At 47.0% G+C, this 13,731-nt stretch overlaps 2 protein-coding genes across 2 annotated transcripts in view; one reads left to right on the top strand and one right to left on the bottom strand.

The window, feature by feature from the left end:
* TIMP3 (TIMP metallopeptidase inhibitor 3) overlaps positions 1-6,911 on the top strand; it is a 32,046-nt gene extending 25,135 nt beyond the window's left edge. Inside the window, exons 3-5 of the mRNA XM_075275258.1 lie at positions 1,347-1,458; positions 3,121-3,242; positions 3,502-6,911. Coding sequence (XP_075131359.1) covers positions 1,347-1,458; positions 3,121-3,242; positions 3,502-3,699 — 432 coding nt within the window. The 3' untranslated portion in view covers positions 3,700-6,911. The remainder of the gene's footprint in view (positions 1-1,346; positions 1,459-3,120; positions 3,243-3,501) is intronic.
* SYN3 (synapsin III) overlaps positions 1-13,731 on the bottom strand; it is a 159,761-nt gene that overhangs the window by 79,407 nt on the left and 66,623 nt on the right. The gene's annotated exons all lie outside the window — the stretch shown is intronic.

Here is a 13,731-nt window from a genome sequence, read left to right as displayed (position 1 = left end):
TGAAACAATGGAACAATGAAGATTCCAGAGTGAGCAGATGTCTCTCAGTTGACTTTTTTGTCAGTTCAGGATGAAGAACCGACCTTTGAAGTTGATTTTTTTTCAACTTTGGTGCCTTCAGATGATTGGGTGAACATGGGTCATGTAGAACATTTAGAGGATTTTGGACAAGAAAAGTTCTAGAAAAGCATCAAGATTATCAAGTCCGATGATGTCACTGACGTCGAGTCGTAAAATGGCAACTCCAGGATCTCTGGTCTTGGCCGTCGACCAATGTTCTAGTCTGAAGTCACCATTGGCCACTAATGAAAGTCCACCCAGCGAGCCATCTGGGTCTGATAAGGGGAAAGCTGGGACTTATTAGCTTGTCAAGCACCCAATAAAATCAGACTGAGACTGATTAGCAGAACCGGGTTGTGGAGCGGACGGCGTTCCAAGGGTCAAAATATAGATGTGGCGTCTTATCTCGGCAAGATCCGCCTGCTCTTATCAACCATCTGGAGGTTGTCCACCTACAGATAGAGCAGAGCTGTATGTTCCTGAGATGGTTTTACGGGGTGGCAAACTGGTCCCTTTCCCAGAGCCCCATGGTGCCAACTATAACCATTAGCGGTATTATGTGGCAACTATAGGACAGTAGTATGTGGGCTCTTTAAGTGAGTATACTGGTAGTGTGTATGTACTGTATATAGCAGTATTATCTAAGAATTATATGGTGGTAATGAGCTGTATACGGAACTTTTCTAGGCAATATATGGCAGTATTACATTACAACTACAAACCGCTACTATATGGCAGTATAATCTGGTTATTAGGTGAGCTGTATAGGGCAACATTATTATAGTACTATATATATATTCATATTATGTGTGGGTAATATATGAACTCTATATGGAACTATTATCTAAGCAATATTTGGCAGCATTATAGGCGAACCATAAATCTCTACTATATGGCGGTATATATATATAGGTTTGGTAGTATTACTTTGGTACTATACATAATGGTATTATGTGTGCTGTATATGACGCTACTATATGGCGGTATTAAATTATATATGGCAGTATTATTTTCGCAGTATGAAAGAGTGAAAGGGAAAGCTCCTTGCTCGTTGCCCGGGGCCTCAGTTTTTATTATACAACCCCTGCTATCCTGTCCCGAATACTCACACACGTTCCTCAAAGACATGTGGAGTTCCTGGCTTGTTTAGTGGATGGAACTCGTCCAGACAATATGGAGAACATATTTCTAAAAGTTCATTGTGCGAATGTACATTTATTTCTTGGCAATGTTCATCGGGACGTATTGTTTGAAATTGACTCCTTGTGTTCCCTCATTCCTTGCAGATGTACCGTGGCTTTAAGAAGATGCCTCACGTCCAGTATATCTACACAGAGTCTTCCGAGAGCCTGTGCGGAGTCAAGCTGGAGGTCAACAAGTACCAGTATCTGATCACAGGTGGGCACGATGTGGCGGTATAATATGTGAAACTTCTATACTTCTATAGGAAGGTTGGCTGTGAGATCCAAGGGCGTAAGAGGCAGCCAGTGCTGGACTGAGGTTTCTTGGGCCTGTTTTACTGGGGGAACTGCTCTCCAAGAACCTCATAGGAAAGGCCAACGTACCCTTAAAATATGGGCCCTTATTGTGCTAGAGCCTGGGGCCACTGGAGGATCCCATCGTACTCAGCCCCAAGGACCAATCATGAGTCCTTTCATCCCAATTTTATGATGGAGGTGCCATTGTAGGAAGCCAAGTCTACTGGTGTCAGGAGGCTGTCGCAAAGGGGCCTTATTTTGGTTCACGATGGATTGGCCTATACCACCAACCGTCCAAAATTTTCAAAGCTTGCCCTCCGATCTGAGTGTCTTTTTGGACGCCATCTTGTGACAATGGGATTATGGCTACCCTTCTCCATCCCACCTCTTTTTGAAGCCCCTATTGAGGCGCCCCCCGGTCTCAGGACTCGCTGCTATCAGTTTCGTTCTCCATAAATTCCTTCCACCCGTTCGTATCAAGCCCGCGAGAATGTGGACATGATAAGAGGAATATTTTCGGGGTCCTCCCCAAAACATTGCACAATGAGGCGTTCTCACAAAGGAGCTCAAATAGAAGAACATGGAGTGTTGTAGAGTCTAGTACGAGGCTTAGGGAGCAGTAGGGATCGGTCAGGGACACGCTCGCCATGTGTTGTCACTTCTGGTCCTCGGCAACCCTGCACCATCAGCACTCCCTGCTGACTTGCACAAGCGTACATCAGGATACTTTATAGCACTAGTATCGGTGCACTATATGGCACTATTGTATAGGCACTCTATGGCTGACACTGTATTGTGCCTTTACTTAGTCACTTTAAAGTGGTATTATACAGCATGTACACTGTATGGAACTATATGGGTACTATATATCAGTATTACCGAGACACCATAGTGCATATTATTTGACCTTATTCCTCACTTCCATAAATACTTTCGTCTGCATATAATCTGTATTATTATATAGTATCATATAGTAGAGCGTACAGTATGGTATAACATAGTATAATGGAGTACAGTGTGGTATAATATAATACGGTATAATAGAGTATGATATAGAATGGTATAATATAATACCGCATGGTAGTATAGTATGGTATAACAGTATGGTACAGTATAATAGTGTAGTATAACAATATAGTATGGTACGGTATAACCTAGTATAGTGTAATATAGTGTGATATAGAATGGTATAATATAATACCGTATGGTAGTATATTATGGTATAACAGTATGGTACAGTATAATAGTATAGTATAACAATATAGTATGGTACGGTATAATCTAGTATATTATAATATAGTATGATATAAAATGGTATAATATAATACCGCATACAGTATGGTACAGTATAATAGTGTAGTATAACAATATAGTATGGTACGGTATAATCTAGTATAGTATAATATAGTATGGTATAATATAGATATAATATAGTAAAGTGTAGAATAGTATAATATATAACAGAGTATAATATAAAGAAACGGTATAATATAACATAATATGGTACGGTATAATATACATAGGTGTAGTATAATATAATAATATAATATTAGTATAACATGCTTGGTCTTCTTCTTCCTAGGGCGTGTATATGAAGGGAAGGTCTACACCGGCCTGTGCAACCTGATCGAGAAGTGGGATAAGCTGACATTTGCCCAGCGCAAAGGACTCAATCACCGCTACCACCAGGGGTGCAACTGCAAGGTAAGAGGGGAGCACTTCTGTTACTTGCCCCTTACCTATAGTCTTGTGGCCTATGAAGCTGTTTCTGCTTTACAGTAGACTGCTTCTTCAGGCCGCACAGACTTGTTTTAGGTCCTGCCCACTCCATTAGCCCCTCCCACTCCATTAGCCCCTCCCTCTCAAGATTTAAAGAAACAGGCAATTTTATACTGAGCGGAAGGCTTGGAGTAGATGCTATAGAGGACAAGTATGTGACGGTTGTATTCTTCTTGTATTACAGATCAAGCCTTGCTATTACCTCCCCTGCTTCATCACATCCAAGAGCGAGTGTCTGTGGACGGATATGCTCTCCAACTTTGGCACCCCCGGCTACCAGTCTAAGAATTACGTCTGCATCAAGCAGAAGGAAGGTTACTGCAGTTGGTCCAGAGGATGGACTCCACCAGACAAATCTGTAATCAACACCACGGACCCCTGAGCCCGCCCCGGCCCTGCGGCCCACAAACTGTAAAAGGACAGTAACCCTGAAATATATACGGCAATGAAATTAGTGCCTGATTTCTTGCTAAAAAAATTAGCACTTGGAACACATAAGTCTTTACCATCATACTGAAAGTATATTTTTAATCACTCTTTTTTTTTATTTTTGTAAAAAAAATTTCAATCACCCATTTTAAGCCAGATGGTGCGCAGGGTTGTCTTGGAAAGTCTTGCTCCATTTTCTTTTCCTTTGTGCCTCCTGCTAACACGAAGAAACTGAAAATGGGCTGAAACGGTGACGTGGAATTTTTTCTTTAAAAAAAATTTCAATTGCAATTCAACCTCCCGCCACAAGAGGTGCTGTGTTAGAAAACAGCAATTAGATTTGCGTTCTAGGGTGCCGTTTTGAGCATTTTTTGGGGGAGTGTTTTTGATATTTCAATGTGAATGATAGAAAAAACGTTGGACCAGGTCTCTCGGTGAGACGTAGGTGGAAGGGGAGGGCGATAAACGTCTGTGTGTAATGCCTTGCGGGTCTGGGCAGAACTATCCAGAAAAAAAAAAAAATAATAAAAAAAAAAATAAGCTATTTTAGATTATGAAGGTTACAGTGGTCCTGACCGAAGACTGTAGAAGGGCCACAGATTCTGATGCAGTGCCCTCTTGTGGCCCGGAGTTATATATATGATATTTAGAGTGAAACTTTTTGTATTTTTTCCATAAAATACCATTTTAGTGGTCAATATTAGTCAATATTTTGGAACTCAGCAGTTCAACCACAGGCAGATGGGGGGCTTATCACACAGCATGGCTGATTTTTGGCAGAGACAGCACCACCCTTATCCATAGGTTGGTAATAGTATTGCAGCATACCTATATTAAAGTGAACGAGGCAGAGCTGCAATACTACACACAACCTGGGGATAGGAGTGGAGCTGTTTGTCGAGAAGCAGCCATATTTTTTTTTAATCTAAGGGCCTGTGCACACGATGTAACGCGGCGCTCAGTCTGACACGTAAACTCGTGTCAGAGTCAGCGCTGCCAAACAGAATCTCATTGACTTCAATGGGTTCCGTCTTACGCGCGCTACACATTGAAATCAATGGGAGGCTTTTCAGCCCATTGATTTCAATGTGTTACGCGTGTTAAATGGAACCCATTGAAGTCAACGGGATTCTGTTTTGCGGCGCTGACTCTGACACGAGTTTACGTGTCAGAATGAGCGCCACATTACATCATGTATGTACACGTGAATGAGCTCTATCCAACCAATCCTATGCAGTTGCACCTCCAAGCCTGTAGAGGAGCTCTTCCTCATTGGTTTTTGTGACAATCTCTCTGAAACAATCTCTCTGCTGCCCCCTAACTGTGGAGGGCTTAACCTGCAGGTTTTCACAGTCCGTCCTTACAACCTAGCCAGATTTCAGGATATCCTTGCGTCCTCTAAACGCGATGGATTTCATCCAATGTATTCTCCGAACCTGCGCTGAAACGCGGTGCCTTGACGTGACCCTAAATTATATCTATTTTTGTTGCTTTTTTTTGACTGGATATTTTTTATAGATGCGTTATATGTAGATCTCTAATATAATTTGTTTTTTTCTCTCCATTTCTGACAAAAATGGGTGACTAAAGTAAGGTTGTGTGACGTAACATATTTCCTGCAAATTTTTTTTTTCTCTTATTTATCGTTTGTAGAGGAATTTTTTTTTATTATTTTTTTTATTTTTTAATATATCTTCACTCCATTCCAAGTAGGGTGTAGTTTTTTTTTATGCTATTTACAGGTTTGCTATATCATATCACAGATAAAGGATATTTTATATGGATATGCTTTTTATATTTGCAGAAAAATATTCTGGGTTTCCAATACGGAGCAGTGTTTTTGGATTTTTTTTATTTTTTTTTCCGTTTTTGTAGATAAGATTTAGAGAGAGTTGCATTTCCATAAACTTTGATTTCTAGTCCCCCCAAAAAAGCAATAGGGTGGGTCAAACTACAACTCCGATCATTACGATGGCCACTTAGGAGGGTTTTTTTGGCATTATACTCTGTCGGGCCTATAGGTGCCCATACACAGAGCAATGGGCCCAACTGATAGCCTGAGGTCATGTTGATTTTTACATGCCCGATCCTTGTGTTCTTAGGGGAGATAAGCCGCCGCCAGAGATGTCTGCCATCGGCTTACTCGCCTTACCCCACTCACAACACACCCAATCCAAGTGTGCATGTGCCCGGGGAAGTCGGGAGGAGCAGCTAAATTTGCCTACTAAGATCAGTAACTAGTAAATTCTTTGCTCGTTCTCCATTCACATCCAAAGTGAAGCATAAAAATTCCATTTTTTGCCTTGGAAACAGACTACAGTTCATTTGAACTCTGTAGACAGTCATGTGACCAAACAGCTAAGTTTAAATTGTCATGTGATTAACTGTCCTCTAGGCCTTAGGAACAGGAAGCCAGTAGACTATTCACTATAGCTTTGGATGTGACCGGAGTACAACTGGATGTGACTGGAATCCTGTTCAAATATGGAGTTCCCCTTTAAATCCCGTTTTGTCCTTCTTTACAGGGATCGGACAAACATCCATATTTGCTTAGAGCCCATTAATATGGCCGCCCTTCACGGTCGGCATCTATTTGGAGGGGAGGGGGGGGTCCAATGTCAATAAACCTTACTCGGAAAAGCTGTGTGAGTGGTTTTCTAGATAATGGGTACAGCAAACAAAACGGGCCCTTCAGATCACTTGGCGACAAAGCAGAAGGGGCGCAGACGGCCAATCGGATACGAGGTGATATCGCCTATTAGGGACGCAATGGAAACCGATGACTTGTTGTTGCTTTCTGGGTCATGACGCCTGGTGTGATATAGCATTGCAGCTCTTGCACTTTGTAGCCACAAGATGCTGGGAGTTGTAGTTTCACCGTCCGCCAGTCCTTGCTGTGTACTAATAACCCCGCCATGCCATGTACAGTATGAATTAGGAGCGGCTGGTGTTTAGGTGCAGGACCACCGCGACAGCGCTGTAGGTCCTAATGGTCCTGCGCCCTAGGGGGAAATCACATGATGGGTGCGGCCGATCGCGATTTGTGTAATGTTATTTATGAACTGTATATTCTGTGATTGTATATTGGCTTCTGCTCTAAAATGTTTGTGTTTTGCATTATATTTTATCCTAAACATTAAACAAATCCTTTATATTTCTATCAAATCCTTGGATTCAGTCTCTTCTGTTACTGACCACTAGGCAGCGCCGCACCTCCCATGAGGCGACCTGAAGCGACCGCTTCAGGCGGCGCCATGCCAGGGCCCCAGGGAGGGCAGCATTTTTACTTACAAGCTGTCCTGGACTGGCTTAGCACTGAGCGGTGGATTGGGGAGGCCAGCCCCACCCCTTTGATGCGCCATGCCCCCTCCGCTCTGCCCCCTCCCTCCTCCCGGGGGGGGGGGGGCGGCTTTCTGTCGTTCGCCTCGGGCGGTGAAAGGGGCAGGTTCACCCCGGCCACTAGGGGTGCATACGCCAGAGGCATTGGAAGAGCCAATCAGGATCCTATGGGATGGGGCACCAAGTGACCTCCTCGAATAGGTCCAGGGTAGGAGACCACAACATGGCACCACTTGACAACACTATTATACCATGACCTGACTCCATCATTATCCCACATCCTAGTCCACCATGATCGCACTCTACCGGGACTGAACTCCTCCAATGAAATCATTCCATTACGATGCCATTTCACCATGACCTCAGTCCACCATGACCTCAGTCCACCATGACCTCAGTCCACCATGACCTCAGTCCACCATGACCTCAGTCCACCATGACCTCAGTCCACCATGAAATCTCTTCTTGACCAAGACCTCTCTCCACTGTGACCTCACTCCCTGTTGGTCCCATATGGCCATCACCTCGCTCCATCATGATGCCACTCCACCGGGATCTCATTCCACCCTGACCCCACTCCACTAAGACTCCCGCCATCATCAAACAGAATAGTTATGGTTATTATCACTCAATATCTTTCTAGACATTGTTCATGCACCGTATGATCCATAACTCTCCTTTACGACCGCTCTGTACCTGCCATCCTGATAGTTAGGTGGGGTCCATGTCCATAGAAGTCCTTCATACCACTGTTACAAAGCCCCAAAGAGCTGCTCAAGGTGATGCCCGGTGCAAAAAACCATCCCATCCCATAATTTCATTCCAGTATAAAGAGTATTGGCTTGGCCCTTGTACCTGCAGGGCCCATAGTACTCATGGATATACCTCTATAAAGTCAACCATATAACTTAAAAGAGTCTGGTTAGTTGGAAATCTGCGAAAAATAGATTACCTGAAGCCTCCCATAGAGGGAGCTGCGTAATTGTGAATCTGTATACACTAAGCTCCTAAACTCCCCCTAGTGGTGGCCGACGGAAGTCAAAATTTTATTCCGTGACTATGTCTATGCTTGGAATTTGGAGCTCTGTATCAGATCAGATATATTAGCTCAGAATATTGGACAGGACATGGTGATAAATGGCGGAAATTCGCTTTTGATCTTTTTCTACATTCTTAAGAATCTTTGTCCTTGTGAAAACGAGAGAAAATCGCCCCAAATTGCGTCTCTTCTAATGGATCGCCCGCTTTGGCGTATTAATCAGGCCGGGTAATGACAGACATAAGTCATGTTTACGTTGTGCCAGATGTTTCCTCCGTATACGGCCGTCTCTAATGACTGTAGGTTTGCCAGCGCTCTCTATACCTATTAAACCTAATTAATTTCGGTAATTGGGGTCGGGGGACAACGCAATAACAATCCATATTTCGTACAGCTGCCGCCAAGACAAACTCCGCGGGCAAACAAGCTAATCGTGTTATGTATTATGTAACACACTGTAACAAAAAACAGGCCGCGCTGTGCAATGTTGTCTTAAGTTACCGCCAGCGCTATGTAAATAGTCTGAGCTGAAACCGCAGTCCACCCACAACTTAAGAGAGTCCAAGAGTCTTCGCTGACTGATAACAGCGCTTGAGTGATGACGGCAAATCCAGTCTTAAAGGGTAAGGACAATAAATAACCTATCCGGGTCAAATAACATCTACCGTTTTGTGTACACAGCTCCAATGCAGACCTATGTGTCTCTTAGGTTACAGACTACGAACTGCTCCTGTGTAGTCGTGCAGTCATGTAGCTGTGACGACTTATAGATAGCAAATACAAAAAAATTTTTACGTACACAGCTTCAGTGCAGGTTACAGACTACGAACTACTCTTGTGTAGTCAGGTAGTCATGTGACACTATAACATACCTCCCAACTTTTGAAGAACCGAAAGAGGGACAAAACGTGCGGCGTGCTACGTGCGGCAAATTTAGCCCCACCCACTTTTGTGTTGACTCCGCCCATTCTCGTTAATTTTTCATGTGCGCGCACACAGTATAATCCTCCTACAGTCACCCGTAAATTATATGTCCCCCCTCTATCTCTCCCCCAGGTTCATGTCCTCCATCTCTGCCCCCAGATTCATGTCCCCCATCTCTACCCCCAGATTCATGTCTCCTCCATCTCTGCCCCCAGATTCATGTCCCCTCCATCTCTGCCCCCAGATTCATGTCCCCCCATGTCTGCCCCCAGATTCATGTCCCCCCTCCATCTCTGCCCCCAGATTCATGTCTCCTCCATCTCTGCCCCCAGATTCATGTCCCTCTCCATCTCTGCCCCCAGATTCATGTCCCCCCATGTCTGCCCCCAGATTCATGTCCCCCCTCCATCTCTGCCCCCAGATTCATGTCCTCTCCAGCTCTGCCTCCAGATTCATGTCCCCCCATCTCTGCCCCCAGATTAATGTCCCCCCATCTCTGCCCCCAGATTCATGTCCCCTCCATCTCTGCCCCCAGATTCATGTCCCCCCATCTCTGCCCCCAGATTCATGTCCCTCTCCATCTCTGCCCCCAGATTCATGTCCCCCCATGTCTGCCCCCAGATTCATGTCCCCCCTCCATCTCTGCCCCCAGATTCATGTCCTCTCCAGCTCTGCCTCCAGATTCATGTCCCCCCATCTCTGCCCCCAGATTAATGTCCCCCCATCTCTTCCCCCAGATTCATGTCCCTCTCCATCTCTGCCCCCAGATTCATGTCCCCTCCATCTCTGCCCCCAGATTCATGTCCCTCTCCATCTCTGCCCCCAGATTCATGCCCCCCATCTCTGCCCCCAGATTCATGTCCCCTCCATCTCTGCCCCCAGATTCATGTCCCTCTCCATCTCTGCCCCCAGATTCATGTCCCCCCATGTCTGCCCACAGATTCATGTCCCCCCTCCATCTCTGCCCCCAGATTCATGTCCTCTCCAGCTCTGCCTCCAGATTCATGTCCCCCCATCTCTGCCCCCAGATTAATGTCCCCCCATCTCTGCCCCCAGATTCATGTCCCCTCCATCTCTGCCCCCAGATTCATGTCCCCCCATCTCTGCCCCCAGATTCATGTCCCTCTCCATCTCTGCCCCCAGATTCATGTCCCCCCATGTCTGCCCCCAGATTCATGTCCCCCCTCCATCTCTGCCCCCAGATTCATGTCCCTCTCCATCTCTGCCTCCAGATTCATGTCCCTCCATCTCTGCCCCCAGATTAATGTCCCCCATCTCTGCCCCAGATTCATGTCCCCTCCATCTCTGCCCCCAGATTCATGTCCCCCCATCTCTGCCCCCAGATTCATGTCCCTCTCCATCTCTGCCCCCAGATTCATGTCCCCCCATGTCTGCCCCCAGATTCATGTCCCCCCTCCATCTCTGCCCCCAGATTCATGTCCTCTCCAGCTCTGCCTCCAGATTCATGTCCCCCCATCTCTGCCCCCAGATTAATGTCCCCCCATCTCTGCCCCCAGATTCATGTCCCCTCCATCTCTGCCCCCAGATTCATGTCCCCCCATCTCTGCCCCCAGATTCATGTCCCTCTCCATCTCTGCCCCCAGATTCATGTCCCCCCATGTCTGCCCCCAGATTCATGTCCCCCCTCCATCTCTGCCCCCAGATTCATGTCCTCTCCAGCTCTGCCTCCAGATTCATGTCCCCCCATCTCTGCCCCCAGATTAATGTCCCCCCATCTCTGCCCCCAGATTCATGTCCCTCTCCATCTCTGCCCCCAGATTCATGTCCCCTCCATCTCTGCCCCCAGATTCATGTCCCCCCATCTCTGCCTCCAGATTCATGTCCCTCTCCATCTCTGCCCCCAGATTCATGCCCCCCATCTCTGCCCCCAGATTCATGTCCCCTCCATCTCTGCCCCCAGATTCATGTCCCTCTCCATCTCTGCCCCCAGATTCATGTCCCCCCATGTCTGCCCACAGATTCATGTCCCCCCTCCTTCTCTGCCCCCAGATTCATGTCCTCTCCATCTCTGCCCCCAGATTCATGTCCTCTCCATCTCTGCCCCCAGTTTCATGTCCCCCCTCCATCTCTGCCCCCAGATTCATGTCTCCATATCTCTGCCCCCAGATTCATGTCCCCCATCTCTGCCCCCAGATTAATGTCCCCCATCTCTGCCCCCAGATTCATGTCCCCCCATCTCTGCCCCCAGATTCATGTCCCCCCATCTCTGCCCCCAGATTCATGTCCCCTCCATCTCTGCCCCCAGATTCATGTCCCCTCCATCTCTGCCCCCAGATTCATGTCCCCTCCATCTCTGCCCCCAGATTCATGTCCCCCCATCTCTGCCCCCAGATTCATGTCCCCCCATCTCTGCCCCCAGATTCATGTCCCCCCATCTCTGCCCCCAGATTCATGTCCCTCTCCATCTCTGCCCCCAGATTCATGCCCCCATCTCTGCCCCCAGATTCATGCCCCCCATCTCTGCCCCCAGATTCATGTCCCTCTCCATCTCTGCCCCCAGATTCATGTCCCCCCATGTCTGCCCCCAGATTCATGTCCCCCCTCCATCTCTGCCCCCAGATTCATGTCCTCTCCATCTCTGCCCCCAGATTCATGTCCTCTCCATCTCTGCCCCCAGTTTCATGTCCCCCCTCCATCTCTGCCCCCAGATTCATGTCTCCATATCTCTGCCCCCAGATTCATGTCCCCCATCTCTGCCCCCAGATTAATGTCCCCCATCTCTGCCCCCAGATTCATGTCCCCCATCTCTGCCCCCAGATTCATGTCCCCCCATCTCTGCCCCCAGATTCATGTCCCTCCATCTCTGCCCCCAGATTCATGTCCCTCCATCTCTGCCCCCAGATTCATGTCCCCTCCATCTCTGCCCCCAGATTCATGTCCCCTCCATCTCTGCCCCCAGATTCATGTCCCCCCATCTCTGCCCCCAGATTCATGTCCCCCATCTCTGCCCCCAGATTCATGTCTCCACATCTCTGCCCCCAGTGTCATGCCGTCCTCTCCTTCATCTGCCCCCAGTTTCACGTTCCACCTCAGTTTACACATTACACTTACCTTCTCCTCGTTCCCCCGCCGCTCTCTCCGCGCCTCTCTCTCTCACTTGCGCACAGTTGTAGACACGATGTGACGTCATCACATCGTGCCTACACAGCCAGTAGGCGGCGTGCAGCGGCGAAGCAAGGAGCTGAACTGTGACAGCTCCTTGGTTTAGCCGCATATGTGTTCAACTCAGATCTGCGTCCTCTGGACGCAGATCTGAGTTGAAATCGGGACATACCTCCCTCCAACCGGGACCACGGGACATGTCACCGGAATCGTGAATGTCCCACGGAAATCGGGACGGTTGGGAGGTATGGTATAAAGAAGTAGAAGCAGAATCTTGTAGTGCGTGACTATGAAGACTCAAAAGATCTTTACGACAGTTGTATATGTAAAAAAGATTAACGTACACAGCTCCAGTGCAGGTCAATGCGTCTCCAAGGTTACAGACTACGAACTATGCTTTGTAGTCAGCCATGTCGTGTTCATTTACATAAACCACACCCCTTTTTAAATACTGTTGTCCTGGACAGACTGGTAAGAGCCACGTAGGGCTGCAACCTAAGCTTTTTGGAGAACCATGTTGACCACTCCATGCAAACCAATAATATATTTTTTGGAAAATATTTCAAGTCTCATCGGTCCAGGGTGTGATGTCATCATCGTGACATAGTTGGTGCCCGCAGGGGAACGTTCAGTGCCACGTATTGCGGTTGTTACTTTGGGTGGCAGAGCGCCGCTTACTCAGGTTTTTTTGGCTGTAGATAAAAGCCGCAGATTTGGACAACGTACAAACAACACATCTGATACCGGGAATTATAAAACCCGTCTCACGCCTTCTTCCATTGTGCCGCGCACACACTTGGAGGATCACAGGGCGACGTGTATTCGGGAAAGCCTTTAGATCTAACATAAAACACCTTCACATCAAAGGGAACGCCCAGAAGTGGAGCAAAACCGGGACTCAATGCCAAATGGCACTTTTTGACCAAAAACAGCGGTATATGTGCCAACAAAAAATTCCACAACATATTTACATGGTCCTGGAACCCGGAGATTAGTCGCTATATAGTCTAAGGGGACTGTAAGATCTCAAAAACACTCCGGTGTCTCAAGAGGAACTCCTGATGCTGTTCTGTCCTCCACCATGCTTTATACTGCTGCTCTGCTTGCTCAGATTGTATATTAGCACATGCTCATCATGTTAGGGAAGGATACCTACAAGCAAATAAATCACCAGTAAGTGAGCAAGGGGAGGAGTCGGAAATTATGATGGGGGGAGGCTGAGGACTTGAGTTAAAGGACATTTCCAAAAGTGAACTTTTTGCAACCCAGTAGCTCCAATTATTTCCACTGATACTAGCACAGTTGGAATTTTTTCTCTAGCCCCCACCGTTCCTGAGCAATTGTTGATATTAGGCCTGTACTGTGAGGTGGGCGGATCCCAGATTATCTGATCCAGTCCCTGAATGCCTGACAACATGGAGCCTAATTAGCTTATTGGCTGAAGCTAACAGCACTGATTGCTCAGGAATGGTGAGGGCTAGAGAAAAAATTTCAACTATGCCGGAATCAGTAGAACACCACCTATGGATCCATGCAAAGAGTTAGAGTTAATGGAGGTAG

The sequence above is a fragment of the Leptodactylus fuscus genome, chromosome 5, assembly GCF_031893055.1.
Source record: "Leptodactylus fuscus isolate aLepFus1 chromosome 5, aLepFus1.hap2, whole genome shotgun sequence".
NCBI classification, from domain to species: Eukaryota; Metazoa; Chordata; class Amphibia; order Anura; family Leptodactylidae; genus Leptodactylus; species Leptodactylus fuscus.
This window is presented reverse-complemented; position numbering and strand designations above follow the sequence as displayed.